Source organism: Lepidothrix coronata, unplaced genomic scaffold (assembly GCF_001604755.1).
Source record: "Lepidothrix coronata isolate B3197 unplaced genomic scaffold, Lepidothrix_coronata-1.0 Scaffold241, whole genome shotgun sequence".
Lineage (NCBI taxonomy): Eukaryota > Metazoa > Chordata > Aves > Passeriformes > Pipridae > Lepidothrix > Lepidothrix coronata.
Genome location: NW_016690421.1, coordinates 766824 through 783238, shown reverse-complemented (window position 1 = coordinate 783238; position 16415 = coordinate 766824). Strand labels below are relative to the sequence as shown.

The 16415-nt window shown below is 36.6% G+C and overlaps 1 protein-coding gene and 1 long non-coding RNA gene across 3 annotated transcripts in view; one reads left to right on the top strand and one right to left on the bottom strand.

Moving 5' to 3' along the window:
- Nucleotides 1–9643, top strand: part of PRIM2 (primase (DNA) subunit 2) — a 100611-nt gene extending 90968 nt beyond the window's left edge. The window contains exons 12-14 of one of the 2 annotated variants that reach the window (XM_017834820.1): nt 4080–4148; nt 8994–9226; nt 9295–9643. In XM_017834820.1, coding sequence (XP_017690309.1) covers nt 4080–4148; nt 8994–9221 — 297 coding nt within the window. In that variant the 3' untranslated portion in view covers nt 9222–9226; nt 9295–9643. Of the gene's footprint in view, nt 1–4079; nt 4149–8993 lie in introns of both variants that reach the window. The other variant, XM_017834819.1, reaches the window with a different exon arrangement.
- LOC108507138 lies at nt 826–14997 on the bottom strand. Its single transcript, XR_001877973.1, has 4 exons — nt 14839–14997; nt 2606–2857; nt 1288–1352; nt 826–869 (listed from the first exon to the last, which is right to left on the bottom strand). It is a non-coding gene; the product is annotated as an uncharacterized LOC108507138 (long non-coding RNA).
- Between the last annotated feature and the right edge of the window lie 1418 nt (nt 14998–16415).

Here is a 16415-nt window from a genome sequence, read left to right as displayed (position 1 = left end):
TTCAAGTATGAATATGCTTATTGATTTCACTAGGATTACTTTTGTGTATAAGCTGAGTGAACACAATTGCAAATTTAACCAGCCAAATCTAACCCTTTTTTTTCTGATGTTAAAGCTCCCATCTGACTTGTTTTGTGTGTATTTGTTGGTGCTGGGGCGTTACTGTTACTGACACCTTGGGCGTTACTGTTACTGACACCATCAATGGGTACAATATTGTAGAGTGTTAACATGACATAGCTTAATATCTCGATATGACGAGACATCTTAATATGGTGTGGCTAAAACTAATTATTTTAAAAATTTGATTTACAGTATTTCCAATGCCTAAATTTCCCAGTCTTCAGTTTATTGTTGATAAGTGGAAACAAGTACTAGAAATGAGAAGTTATATCTAACTATTTCCAGGTGAGATTATAATGTTAAAAAAACTGTATGCAATTATATTAGAATGGACTGTTCAAAAATCTGATTTACGTAAGAAAAAAAGTAAATGTTGACTAGTGACTGGTGAACGGGCTTGTGACAGTAAAACAAAAATACAGCATAGGAAAAGAAAACTTGAGAGAATGCAAAATATGCAGAAACACAGTGAGAAGCACAGCTAACTGATAATCACACAATCACAGAAGGGTGGAAGGGGCCACAGTGGCTCATCTGGTCCAACCTTCCTGCTCAAGCAAGGGCATCCTGCAGCACATGGCACAGGATTGTGTCCAGATGGTTCTCGAATATCTCCAGTGAGGGAGACTCCACAATCTCTCTGGGCATTCTGTTCCAGTGTGTGGTCAACTGTGCAGTAAAGAAGTTCTTTCTTGTCTTCAGGTGGAACTTTCTGTGCATCAGTTTCTGCCTGTTGCCTCTAGTTCCTGGTAATAACGAGAAGAGCCTTGGCACCCTCCCTTCAGATACTTATAGTCATTGTTAAGGTTCCTAATAATAAGAAACTATAAGAATACAGAAGACTTCTAGAGTATGTGCACAGATTTATTATACATGGAACACAATTGAAAGTACAGAAGGTACATGGTTGAACTAGAAAATGTACTTTTTATAGTTTGGATTTAATATTCTGACCACCAAAAGGATGTAATAAAAATGTAGTCAGGTGCTATTGAGACTTTATTATCGAATCACAGTATGGTTGAGGTTGAAAGGTGTGTCTGGAGGTTATCTGAGAATATTGTGCTATACATGCATACATTATAAACATGAAACCTTCAAAATCAATTTAAAACATACAGGGAATACCTGAAATCAGTAGAAAGGACAGATGACTGTACTGACCAGGAGACAAAAGGCACTGGGGAGTTCCGGGACCAGATTTAATGTTGAGGTGGTCACAGAGTGGCCTGAAAGAGAAGAGTGGAATGTGTTCAGATAATCTCCAGCAGTTGCACCCAATCATATCTTCAGCCATCTTTGAAATAAAAAGAATGATAGAATCTTTAGGTTGGAGAAGACCTTTAAGATTGAGTTCATCACCCAACACTGCCAAGTCCACCACTAAACCATGTCCCCAAGTGCCACATCTACACATCTTTTAAATACCTCCAGAGAAGGTTAGAAATGAGTCATACATTACTGAATCTATAGTAGAAAGATTTTCATGTTAAAAATGTAAGTTAATTCTGCAATTTAAAAAAAAACCCACCAAGCCCAAACTTACTTTGAGTAAGTGAAAATAATAATGGATAATTACAGAGCCCCAACTATCCTGCTATGAAACATCTTAACTTTGAGTGCTGAGGATCTATAAAAGCAGGTGGCTGCATGCAGCTGCCAAACATCATCTTACCCTCATTAGTAGTCAGTAGAGCAACATCAGAAAAGCAAGTTGCAGATGGCAGTGAAGGAAAAGGCTCATAAGGACTAACAAAGTCCTTGAGTATGTACCTTTGCTTGCAAAATAAAGCAATGCAGTGTGAATATCTTAATATATGTAGAGGCAAAAGATTGCTGCTGTGAATTAAGTTTTGAGTGGAGGTCTGTTATTGGGTAACACTAGTGAAAAACAACTCTAAGCTTGCTTTCGTTATGTACACAAATGTACAAAAGATAATACTTATTATGACTTATAATTCTGTTTTATTTTAATAGAGAATTGATAGTTTCTCTCACACAGATGACTCCTTTCCATCTGGCCTCTGTTCTATTGCAGTTTTTAACTTTTTTTGTTTCCTCTCTTAATAACTTGATCCCTGATTAAAGCAAGTTAATCTACTAACTGTTTTTCTTTGAATATGTTTGATGTGCCCCTTATTCCTCAGTCCTTTCATATACATGGAAGGTGGACCTGGTCCCCCTGATGTGACTGGTTTAAACTTACATGTGTACTAAATAGTAGGCTTATCATTGATGCCATGTGGCTGTCTCTCAGAAGGAGTATGAGCTAAACTATAACTGTTTTGTTTTTTTTTTCTGAATGAGCCACAAACGTTGGTCTGACTTTTCTACCCAACCACAGCTTTTAATCAACATTTAGCTTTGTCATCTCTACTTGTCAAATTTGGCTGAAATTGGCCAACTGTTTCAATCTGGGGAGGTGACGTGGTGGAGAGGGTAAAGGAAGAGGAGTAAAATGATGACCAGTGCAATCACGTACATTGATAAATTTAACAAACTGGGTGAAAGTTTCTGGACTGTTCTGGCGGGCATCTATTCTATGGAGCACTCTATCCATGTCAGGAAGAGAAGTGGCATGAAGACCTAGTTATGAAACTTCACTGGAGAATGCTGATATGGGTTCTTCTCACAGCTGTTTTCCAAGATACGTCTTCGTAGTAGTACAGCAGAAAGATCTGTGTGGATTTTCAAGGGAGTAGGACAGTATTTCCTTGGCGAAACAAAAGTGTACCTGGGAAATAAAGATTTTTTCAGTCAATTTCAAGGAGAGAGAAGATTTAAAAAAGAAATAGATGTATCTACCCAGATAGTGCCAGATTTCAGACTTCATTGCCTAGTTGGCCTTGGCCTTGCTCTTTTACAGAAGGTGTAACAGGAGGTGGTGAGAGGGATAGAAATGTAATCAGTTGGGCTATTACATAGAAATAATGTGGCTAAGTACTTTCCTGGCACTGTGTTGCAGTTTTTATCCATTCAGCAAATGTAATTTATTTATACATCTGTCAATAAATACAAGGCAGCATCCGATAATGAGTACAGCAGGGATTTAAGCTGTATATTGCTGCGTTTGACACAAAGGTCAGCCTTGGGAAAGGGCTTGAAATTAACATTTCTTGAAAACTATTTTTCCTTCCACTGAGGCTATCTCTTAATTCCAGCAATTTTCTCTGTTTGATAAGCAGAGAGAGCATACATTTTGATTATATAAAGGAGGGAGGAGGTGATGAAACTTTAAAATATTTCAATCAGCATTGCATTCTGGTGATAAGAATGGGACTTTATGCAGCACAGAAGAGATTACCTGAAGTAGAATTGGAAAGCAAATTGTATTTACAAAAGATGGCATGATTTTCCTAATAGGTGTTCAAAACAGCCTATTCACTCACATATTCTGCTGAGCTTGACTAGAAATAACTTCATTTCAAAAAGGACAAATCTGATTGAAAGTAAAAGCATTCCTCTCTCACAGATACTTGTCTAAAGGATTTGCATTAAATTTTCTTGATGGGAGCACCGTATTTTACTGTTCATCTCCATGAACTGGTAATGTGGAAAATAAGAATACAAGTTGTGTCCTTGATTGCTTCATGCTTCAACCACTTGAATTACTAGATTTATGTCTGCAGTTTTGGAAGTGATGTTGCAATATGATACTTTGACAATAACCATCACAATTATATTACTAAAATATGGATTCAACTTATTGTTGAAGTTAAGAGTATTGAAATTACATTTTAAGGACCAGGCATACCTTCCTTTGGTTTTATCTTGTTTTTAATGTAGCCAGGGAATTTTTAAGTGTTGTCAGTTATTAGTAGAATACACAGATGTCATGTGCTGCAAGTGTCCATGAGCTGTTGTACAAGGCTGTTGTGGAATACCTTGTTGTGGAAGATCAACAAGATGTATGTGTGCTACTTCTGAATCCGTCACGTTTTTCTCCCTCTGTGTAGATCCTGGAGTTGGTGAAGGGCATGCATTACCAACTGGCCTGTCAGAAGTACTTTGAGTTGACACATGAGGTAAGTAGCTACTAATTTTTGTTTCAACTATTATCACTGACTGTCGAGGAAGGCCTTGGAAATCATGCTTGAAGTCCAGAGACTATTTTCAGTTTGCACATCCACCATTATCTGTCTTGCCTTGTTAGTTTTCAATAATTTCAAATATTCTTTTGTAATTTTCTGCATTTATTTATTGATGTTATTAATACCCTCAAAATTACAAGATGTAGTAAAATGTTATGCTTTTTTCCTGAAAAGGAAAATATTGTTGAATTTTAACAATATTCAATATTGTTGAATTTTAACAATTTCAAGGAAATTATTGTTGAATTTTAACAATATTCAATATTGTTGAATTTTAACAATTTCAAGTCATTTCACTTTCTCAATATCCTGCTTTTAATGAAATTTATGGTTTTTAATGCATTTTGCAAGTTTGATGTTTTTTAGATACACCTTAAAAAATTAACAGAAAGTATCTAAAAAGTGTAATTTAAGCTGATCTCCCCGTCTGTTCACAGTTAATATTGTTAATTTTTACTTGGTATTTTTTCACATCTGTAGTCATGTGTGATTATTTTTTAAATCAAGATGAACATTCTCAGAGCTTTCCCATTTGCTTAATTGCAAGCAAGGTTAAAGTAAGATCCTCCAGAAAATTTCAAGATAGCAAATGGCCACACTCCATCTCCTGTGTGATTTCTTGATTCAAAGAACCAGCTTTTGCACTGGTTCAAAATTCCTTTCATCAAGAAAAAGCAATGAAGCACAGCCCTTCTTATAGCTTTGTTCTCTCCACAACTCAAGAAATGGAAACGTCCCTTTCAGACAGCAGGCTATGTTTGTTGCTATGTATGTTGCTAAAGATATGGATGAGGATTAGATGACCCACCCAGAGACACTTAGGGTTGACTTTTTTGTTCTTCCTGGTTTCCACATTTGATTTAAATGGAACTGTTTCTCTTCACAAATTTCCAGCAATCATGTATATGAGTGTATAGCAAAGGTATACTCTGAACCTCTATCCAGAATTGTTTTGGCAGCTGTAATTTGAGAGGAACACTTTCTCTTAGTCTTAGGAAATGTGACAACAAGCCTAATAATCTGGAAGTAAATTCAAAATTATGTACAATTTGAAATTTAGATAACACTTGGCCTGTGTAAGCCCAAGTCAGTAGAAATAATATTTTCCAAAGATGACTATAGACTCTAAGGTCAACGTTCAATGAAGGATAAATCAGCACAGTGCATTTTAGGAAAACTGTCTTTCCATTCTTCTATGGCAATTCCAGAACAGCATTATTTTTTATCAGTCTTGTGGTAATATAAATATCTGTCTTTGCTGCTTGCATGAAGAATCATCTTTCTGCTTTGCTGTTAATAAATGTCTTATTTCAATGAGAGAAAGCAGAATACAGAGAAAGACACTTCCCGTAGTTTGCATGGCACGTGCTTTTTATTAAGAGAATTTAGCTGCTCAACTTGTTACCGGCCTGCTTGGAGTGATTTTTCTATCCTACAACTGTATGCTTTATTAATTTTTTATATTTTATGGGGTAGTTAAAAATGTGTCTCTGACCTTTGCTTTCCTGTATATCACTAGCAGAGTTTTTCAGTGAAAGAAGCTTCAGAAGAATCAATTAGCCTAACATTGATTATTTCTTTGAGTAGGGGAACAATCTTAAGTAAAATTTTCATAGAAATAATGGACTGGCTCACACGGAGAATTTTAACTTCAATTATGTAAAAATTTTACCAAGAAACTGTTTGATATATGTTGAGTAGAGCTGTTAGTGTTACCTGTTATTCTTGAAAGTTATGGTGTGTATGTGGGTTAGATCAAGTATGAATGACTTTTTAGTGGAGACTTGATAAGATTATATTTTTCTAAGTTCACAGGGTCAGCTTCTGTAGTCTAGTCCTTGGCACTGAGACTGTACTAAAAAATACAGCTGGACTAGAGTGAAAATGTTTGGGTATATTTTTTGGGAGGCTGGTGATGAGAGTTGTCTTTACGCTTTGGTGCTACGGTTCAAACAGCACAGGTTACGAAAAAGCTGATTTTCTTTGTATTCTGTGTAACCTAGACTTATTAACTTCAATGCTACACCTCTCTTGATCTTTGTTTTCACAATTTTGCAACCACAGAACAAAAGCAGCCATCATCTGTGTGGTCCAGTGCGTTGTCTTCAGGCAGGAACTAGTGTATGAGTATGCAATTTGTTGACTATTTTAATAAGTGTGAGAAAGAAAAGTTGTAGCACCATAAGTGTGATTTTTCTGTAATATCACCTGTAGCATTATCAGCTGTCATTTTTTAAGTTCTTGATTAAAACCCAGGGATACTTTAAGTTTTTCAAAACAATATTTGCTACAGGAGAAATACAAAAGTGGAGTTTGTGTGAAAGCCAGTGTGTGCAACATGTGCTGAATCCACGTTAATATCGCCCACTAGATGGGTTATACAGTTCTGTATGAAGTGATACGTCCTTTTGCTTGGGTCAATACATGTTATGAGCTTAAATTTTTAACTGCACAGAAAATACATTTTTCTTTGGGTATAATGGATTCTAGGTAGATTTACAGGTGTGAATGGACAAAGCTGTTAGAGAAATCTATTTCTGGTAGTAAGTTTCAGCTAACATACAACTAAGTTAATGACAAGGCTTTTAAAATTTATATACTTTGATCTACATTACCTAAAAATATTGTAAAACTTAGATAAAGTAAAAACATGAGGAATCTAACATAAAAAGCCTCCATTTTTGTGTTCAGAGTTCTTGTAAATTTCCAGCCAGAGCAGAATATTTTTATTCAGAGAAATACTCACTGAACCTGGTTGAAAATTACAGAGAACAGAATTGTTTCTGTATCACAAATGAAGATGATGATATGAACAAATCTTCACCTTTCTCTCTTCAGGCACTTGAAAAATGTGATAGTTTGCACAGAATTTTTTTAATTAAGAGTTGTATAAGCTTCATCCAGTAGTATTCAGGTTTGAAAAGGAGAAATGGTACATGGACTCATAGAACAATATTAACTAACAACCTGTAAGTAGCTTTTAGCCAAATACCATCAATCACCTCTGAAAACAGGATTGTAGGCTCCCATTCATACAATGAACTGCTTCTACAGCTTATTCCAATTTTTTTGGGAGTGAGGAGTTTAGAATAAAATTTAGAGTTACAAAGTGACTCTTAAATTGATCTGAAGAAAACTGAGATTTTAAGGATAAAAAAAACCAGAGCTAATTAAGAGCTTCTTCTAGAAAAGCTAGTTTTGCACTATATCACTTCTTCTTAAGCCTTTTTGGTATAAAGAAGTAATTTAGTTTCCACGTAATGAAAACTGGAGCATGGATGAAAGCTGTCTGGATGAAACTCATCCAGATAAGACTGAAATGAAAAATGAAGTTCAATGATGGCTCTGGGTTTTGGTTTTTTTTTTTTTTCTTTATGCCTTAGAGTACCAAATTGGAGTGCTAGGACTGTTACTGACTTTTAAGATTTTTCAAGCAAGGTCACTGACTACAGTTTCTAATTCATGTCTAAATTAGATTTTGTTATCCACGCCACCATTTTCTAATGGAGCTAAGCTAGGCAGTGGTAATGCATTTAATCAGGGTTCCATTTAGAGTACACACTGATCCTCTGCTTTATGATTATTCACAAGAGGCTGAAATTTAAATTGATGGGGTTTGGCATATTAAATTAGCCACACTGTATGTCCTCAGGAGACTCTGTGTGTGCAGAGTTGCTTGTTATGCTTGAATTGGCCCCTCCCTGCTGCGAAAAAGGGAATATAGTTGGAGCAGAAATTTACTGGTATATGACTCTTAGTCTTCCATTTTTTCTTGTATTCCATGTTTGGTAAAGTTTCCAATGTATTTTAAGAGCAGTATTTTTCTCAAAATGTTCTTAGAATTCACATGAACTGACAGGTGGATAAAAGGTGCAGATTGCCTGAATAGAAGGTGGAAGCACCTTTTATTTAAAGTGAGCATTTCTGACTTCTGAGCCCCCCAAAAGAGGCACAAAGATTATAACTGTGGTTTGTGGTAGAAGAGCTTACTTTCAAAGCTGAAAGCTTCGTTGATTTGAAATTGAATATTCATTTATCAAATAATTGCAGAGCTGAAAAAAGGTACCTGCTAGATATATAGGAGAAATACAAATATGCCGCACCTTATAATAATTTTCTATATTTTTTTTCACTGAAGACTAAATGTTCTTTGTTGTGCTTCTAGTTTTGGGATGCTGATGTTGGCACTGATGGAACAGAGCTAGGCTTGATCTGTTGAGTGTCTGTCTTAGCCTGCTGCTTGTAAATATTGCCTTTGTGGCTACTGGGGAAAACAGAAGGAGGTGAAGCTACCTGTTTCCATTCACAGTTTCACACTGATAATTGAGATCTAGATTTATATTGTGAAGTTGTCACAACTTCTAGTAGTATTCTCTACTGCTACTTGGACTCTAGACTTGTCTGACTCCCCTTTTTGCGTCAGGAAATTCTGTTTCAAGGTGTAACTTCAATTATCCTACATCTCTAAAGAGATGCCATTTTACATACATTGGTTTAGATGTTTTGGGGTGTTACTTTTCTTTACTACAGCAATGACAGTGTGAAATAATGTTTGAATATGCCAAAGAAATTATTTTATTTCATGAAGGAAGAAAATTTGTGATGAAACTAGATCTGTGTCACTCTAGTATTTACTGAGACAGTATTTAGAAACTGTTGTCTTTTTCTTCAACAAAATTGGAACTTTAAAAATTGTTAATTAATTTGTTCTTGAATATGAAAAAGATGACTCTTAGAAATAAATATAATAACTTGATGTTTATTTCTTTTTATGTGCAGGTTGATGACATTGGGTTTTCTTTGAATCATCCTAATCAGTATTTTACAGAGAGTCAAAGGCTATTAAGTGGTGGTAGAGAACCAAAGAAGGAATTAAGTACTTCAGGAAACTCTCAACAAAAAAATAATAATCAGGAAAGCGTGAATTTGAATTCGACTCCCACCTCTTCAGATACAACAGCTGATACAGAACTGGAGGGACTGGAAGCCTACTTCACTGAAGACTAAGCAGCTGTATTACTTGGGTGTTATTTGTATTATTTTTTTCTTTCTTTCATTCTTTCCCTCCTCTAGCTGGATTTGTCTCTATACTAAGGGATATGCACTTCACTACCTGGAATACACAGACATTTTTTGAATAGACTGAAAAAAGAAAGATAGATATTGAAGCTGTAATTGCATCCAGTACCTATTTTCACTGCTTTAAGAGGCTGTTTTATATGGCATGTTTTAAGGATGGGAAATGAAAGTTCCTTCCCAATTATTAGGTGATTTTTGTCTGATTTACCTTTTTTTTGGTTTTCTTCAAAATGTTCAGATATTTTTGTCCCATTTTGTGGTTGATTATCTATGTATCTTCTTAATAAATAATTTGCAAAGCAAAAACTTTTGGTATTTTCTTTTTAGCTGTATTTGGATGGTAATTAAGTGAGTTTCTTATGATCAAAATTACCCTCTGGAGGAGGTAGTCTGTCTCTTCTATATGAGCAGCTGAGGAAAATCAGCTTCCTCATTTGTACCTTGATACTAGATTTAGAGAGCTGGGTTTCGTGCTTGAAATAGAGCATAAACAGAGTTTAGACACCTGTATGTAAGAAAATAATCAAAAAAGGCGATACTCTACAACTGTCTCATCATGAAGAATCTAAAAGCTTATTAGTGTATATTCTTTTTAAAGTTTCTTCAATGTCTGAGTGTGGCTGGAGCCTCCTGTGTCTTGCTAAGCTAAACAGCTGTCTGAATGCAGCTTTGGATTACCTAAATTCCACCCATTGTCACCTAACACACAAACTGCTTTCAGTCCAGCAGTGACCACTGTGCAGCGGGTGGAAGCTCTAAGCAGAACTGGTGTTTTCTATCATGCTATTAGAGTACTCTCCCAGGGATTTAAAAGATGTTAATTTTATTTTACCTGATGCCTAAGGAGTTTCAAGGCAATATTACACCCTCCCTGGAGAGTGACCCAGCTGCCAGTATAGCCCTGTAACCACACAAACATGGTATTGTCACTGCTAGTAACTTGTATTAATTCTGCAAGGCCTTAGCATGACGACTCACTGAGCTTTAGTTTTCTGAGTTTGCCTTGTCCCACCTGAAGCTTCGTTTCAACTGTAACAGCATCTGTCAAATGACTGACTTTGTGTAGTTGTGTGCTCTACTGCCTATAGTTTATAATGATTCTGATATATTTCTGTGGTTAGTGGCTAGTAAATAATAAGTATTTATTTTTAGAATTAATTAATATATAATTTTAGGTGCCCATCCTTAAACAAATACAACCTAAAGTGTTGTACAAAACAAGTTTTTAGGGATAAGAGAAGAAATAACAAATATACAGTATCAGTAAACACACATTATATATAAATAATTATTTGGCTATAGTGTGGAATTTGCGGACAATGAAGAAAGAACAGCAAGTAGAATGCTTTTGGAAATGTGTTGTGTTACACCAGGTGGACTCTAGAGAGAAGACAGAACAGTCCCCACCATCAGCATCCACCAACTCCTGATAAATTATTTGGGACCCTGACTGTGTGCTTTTGGTCTCAGGACCCGAAGGGGCAATGGAAAGGCATGTGCAACACTAGAGAAAGGGAAGATAGACACAAGGGAGTATATGAGTATCTAGTGTATGACTAAGTAGTCGTATTATGTGTCATGGTTTGAGAGCCTCAAAAATCTAATTCTCTAGTCAAAGCCCCCTCCCCCATCTCAACCTAGTATAAGATGTGTTTTTTCCAGACAAAACACGAGACTCAGAATGGGGGAAAGGGAATATATTACAATGACTGTACAAATAAATATTATAATACATTACACATAAATATTATAATACATTATACACACAATCTCAACTATGTCTACCATGACATAAGTATTTTCAACGGATCAGATCTCTTCTCACCTCCAAATAAAAGTCCAGGAGGGAAGAAGAACAGATCCCTTCTTTAGAGCAGCAATGTCTCTAAGGCAGCAGGTCTCTCTGTCTCTATGCAGCAGCCGTAACTGGATTATTGTAGCTGGATCTCAAAAAGGCTTTAGAGGTTTTATTTATATTGTGTTAGAGGTTTTATTTTCTCTACAATAATGGAATGATTTAGACTCTTAAGACTGTGACTGGACTAAAGACTGTTTGATTACTGTTAAGATTTTGGACTAACTGTAAAATGTTGGTTTCTTATATAGAGAGTGTTTTTATGGGCCATAACTTGCACGGGGTAGTGCAATACCAGGCTTTAAAAATAAAACATATCATATGTTGTTAGAAGAGGATCCACCAGGTTCACTGTTCCTTTTATCTTCCTTGAAGTATTCCTTAGTTTATTTAGGGACTGCTTTGTGTAAAATACCAAGCCTTTGACTCCTTTGGATATCTTATATTCAAAGGAGTTGTAGAAATTCACCCTGGGCAAAGGCTCCATGCCTGGGTCCTGCAGGGTGATGGTTGTCCCAGGCCCAAGGAACAAGGAGTGACAAACAACCATGGGCTTGGTTTCTACTGTTGGTTAAGCTCCTGGCATCACCCCTCCTGGTGTGTGGAAGTCCACTGGATGTATTAGATGGTTAAGAAACTTGACTTTAGGGTTTTGAAGTGTCGTTGGAAATGGTAGCTGTCCTCTAATTTTGCATTCCCGAATACCTGAGTTGGAAGTCCCTCAACGGACATGACAGAACCTTTCGACAGAAATGAAACTCTGTCAGACCTGCAATGAGATGCATGTTCCTAAGTGAAACAGCTGGGAGAAGAATGAGGTTGTCAAGGCACTGAATGCAGGTGGTGTTTCCCAGCCAAGGGAGAATGTGATTTCTGATTCAACTCTAACCCTGGTCGTGTAGACATCAAACCATCAAACTTCTAGCTCTTCCTTTTTGATCTTTACCTGGGCTTTGAAATCTGTTATGGTAGCAATGGGCTGTTTGTTCACATATCCTACAAAGGATTGCTACATTAGCAAAACAAGCTTATTTTTAGGAATTCAAGCACAAAATTAAAAAAAATAAGTCTCTGTTACAAGGAAGAGAATATAGCCACACATTCTCTGAATGAAAATTCTTAAACTGAAGTGCAAGAAACATAAGGGTATGGGGCAAAGCCTTTGTTCTTCATTGGCTTACTTCATTATTGTGAGTTTACCTCTCTTGATTCAATGCGCTTGCAACAAACGTGGGTAGAGCCCTTCCCAAATCTTCGTTCGCGAAGCCCAGCCATGATGACCTCTCTTGATTAATAGTACTACAAATTTCTTTAAACTATATTTTCTTCCCTTTTCTTAGTCAGGAGAACTGTAGTAAAATACATAACAGAAAAATGTACAAATACAAACTATAGCATACAGTTGCAAGTAACTAGCAAAGGATTGAAATGAATGCTGTCATTGCTATTTGAAGAAAATGGCGATTTATTTTCATACTTCACACATTTTGGCCATTTTGAGTTTTCTTTGAAAGCTGAATATTTTGAAGTTGATAATGTGGAAAAAAACAAAATGAGAATCCTCCTTGTGAGCTGTTGGACACCGAGAAGCTTTGAGCTCTTACTGCTTTGTAAATTCAGTAAGAATCACTTTTTGCTTGATTACAGAGCTCTTTGAGATTAGAAAGGCAGAATCACTAAGAATATGTAAATCATTCATTTGAAAACACTTCCTGCATGGTAGTAGTGCTATTAAAAGTATACTTAGTCAGAAGATAAGTATTCTGAAAACCAAAGTGACCCTGATATAATTATGCAGTAACCAAAAATAGCAACAAACCAAATTACCAAATAAACCAATAACCAAAGCCAGACAAAATTCCAATCCCTATTTTACAAGTTGAAAAGAAAATATATTTCTGCAGTAAAGCCTTGCAGATGGATCTATTTGCAAGTATCAACTCTTCTAAGTGGATTTTTTTAATTGTTATATTTTGCTACTTAAATAAAAACAGAAGATACACGTACATCCAAGGTTTGAAACTGTTCTGGAGGAGACACTTCAGTATTCTGCATCAGTAAAGGAGATACTAAGATGATATTTAGTTGTGTTTCTGAAGGGATGCACTATGCTAAAACATAGCCCTGCGTAGCAATCGTGCTCTAGTAGGAAGTAGTCTACTTTCCATCCAACATCTGTTCTCAAATGTACCGCGGTTCAATTTGGAGACGGATGTTTCAAAAAGAATGCTGGTCCAAAGGTTGTGATCATCTGAAGTGCTAGCATCAAAGACAATAAAAGTCTCTGACTTTAAAGCCTTTCAATATCTAGTGAAGAAGAGAACTTACTGTTGGGTGTTCTGCAGAAGGAAGGCTGAGGAGGTTTGGGTGTGACTTAAAGTGTTCTACTGAGATGTGGAGTGCTGCCCTGGCAATGGGTAAGGAGAGAGCAGCCACTGCCATCACGGAGCAGATCCGTGCAGCCAAACACCTGAAGCTGAGCACGTGACATTCCGTCTCCGCATGATTTGGAAGCAGTGTGTGGTGAGCAGCTGTGTATCACTCTTTTCTCAAAGGTTTTATTCCTTTCTGTCCTTTTCATTACTTTTATTATGATATATTTTGTTTCAGTTAATAAACAGTTCTTACCTCAACACATGAAGTTTACTTTTTTTCCCCTTTGATTCTCCTCTCTTCCCCCCACCCCACCTCGGGAGTGTGTGGTGTGTGTGTGTGATGTGTGTGAGCGTTTGGGCAAGGTTACTGATTGCAAGCAATTACAGATACTTTCCTTGTTTTCCCAGGTACATATCAGAAACCCAATGAATTACAGCTGGAAAGATGTATTCAAGGTCTCAATATGTGAATGGTTCTTTGGGCTGTATTTCACATCATGATACTTTAGATGTTATTTATTTTTTTTAAAGCATATATAGCGTATTCCAAAATCTGTATCCATTTCAAGTCCTTTAAAAATCCACAAAAGAATCACGTTGTCCTTTTAGGTCATGATGTTTGTTGTCTTTTTTTTTTTTTTAATTTGTTTGCTATTTTTACTACACTGTTGATATGGTTTGAAGCTGGCTCCCTGCCAAGTCTCCAAACCTTACCACAAGAAGTCCCGTCCCCTCCCCAAACCTCAGGAAGAAGAGGGAGAAAAACAACCAAGAAAACACGAAACGAGAGAGAGAGATAAAGCAATATATATATATAAATATATTTACACTTACGTTACAGGTATATACAATTGAAATATATATACAATTTCACAAGGGAACGGGAAGGGGGAAGGGAAAAAAAAGGAACAAAACCAAAATAAAAGATATATATATATATCCCGATTAGTAGCCCAATATCTAACAACTAAAAGAGTTAGCAAAGAAATATCTCACTACTCTCCTTGGGACAACTGAGAGTCGCTCTGGAACGATTGCCGGCAACCTCCGTCTCCCAAGGTCGACAAGACCTTACCAGGCCTCGCTCCCCAACACGACAGACTCAACAGCAGGGAACCTGCACCTCCAAGCCGCCGGAAGGAAAGAGAGCGAAGGCCTCTCCTCCTTTCTTCTTATAGTCTGTCTTACGTAAAAATCGTAGGGAATACTGGGTAAATCTGGACCCTTCCTTGGTTACAAACTGGTCACCAAGGAAGGCCTAGACCAAACTACCACAACTGTAAATCTGCTTAATAACTGGCATCTTCTAACTAACCTTTGCTGTTCACAGTTCCTGTATTTCACTATCCTATGTATTCCTTCCTGTCTGCTACATAGTAGATCTTACTGATGGTTGCGTTTAGAACGTGTATGAGGTCCAGTGCTTAGTTCGCATTGGAAGAGTGACCTGTCCTTGCTGCCATGCTTGCCAGTTGCTGCCTTTCGTGTTTTATTGTCCCTTCTACTGTACAAAATGTTATTATCCTTCACTGACCTGTCTAAATTGGAAGCCTAGTTCCTAGTAAACTTTCTTTCCACTTGCAGTCTTGAAATACTCATGGTAATTCTATTATGTCAACATCAAACTTCTATCTTTGGTATCTAGTTGACAGAAAGAAAAATAAAGACTTCCACCCCTTAACATGCTTACTTGCTGAGATTTGTTTAAATCCCTCAAATGCTGAAGGATCTACACAGTTTGGATTGGACAAAGGTTATGATCAGTGGGTGTAATTCAATCCCCCAAGGCACCTGAACTGTTTAGGTAGGTAAATTGATTGGAATACAGTTATAAAAATGGTTGGGATAATGTCAAGAGTGAATTGTAGCTGCAAAATATATAGGAATAGATACCTAAATAATAACTTGTTAACAGAGGAAGCACTGAAAGGCTTTAGAAGTGATTTGAGGTAGGTAAAAAGTAGATCAGTAGCTGGAGACTTGAAGGTGATATCAGCATGTATCATTTGAGGTGATTAGGTACAAAAAGAAGGAAAATGTATGATTTCTCTTAAAAATTACAACCTCAGTGAAAGGATCACAAGATGCTGTGTTATAGCTGAAATGAAAGTTTTCAACCAAGTCCAAGATGTTTTGTCACATAGTCATAAACCTTAATTAAGAAGGTTCATGAACATGGGATAATGAAAAGACATCAGTATAGCAGAAGCAAATATGACACAACCTTAATATTTAATTTTTAGAAGAATATTACGTTCTACTCAGGATCAGGATTGTATCGTGGGAGGAGTTATGCAGACAGAAAGTCTCTGCCATGTTCAATGGCAGGACTTACAAAGTGAACTTCAGTAAAAATCAGCTTAGAGAAAATGTCTTTGCTCAGACCGAACTAGTCAAATGGATGCATGAACTACTGGATGAAAAGTGATGGTCTGTGTTGCGCTGTTCAGAATAGATTATCTGCCTGGCCCTTTTGGCTGTTAAAGTCTATGACACATTGTTTTATTTTTATGCTTAATAAGAATTTAATCTTCCAAGCTGTGGAGTGTCCTTGGTTCAGACAGCTACTCTAGCGCTTTTGGGTAGAATACAGAGGCAATCTAAGAGAGGCTGAAGAGTTAGAAATGTGTGATTCAGCCACTCGGTGTTCAGGTCTTTGACATATCGGTGGTTTGGCCAGCTACAGTTTTCAGAGAAATGATTGACTGTAGAAAAATAGCAGGAAACCTGCTGAATGACTTTGATTCTACTCTGATCTTTGGCGTTGGGGCATAATTAAAAATATGTGAAGTTCTTAACATGCTGTAGGTAAAAAACAATAATAATTGCAGTTGCTATGTGACTTTGAATGGAAGAAAAGGAGAATCCTTGTCAACTGTGGCTTAGAAAGGA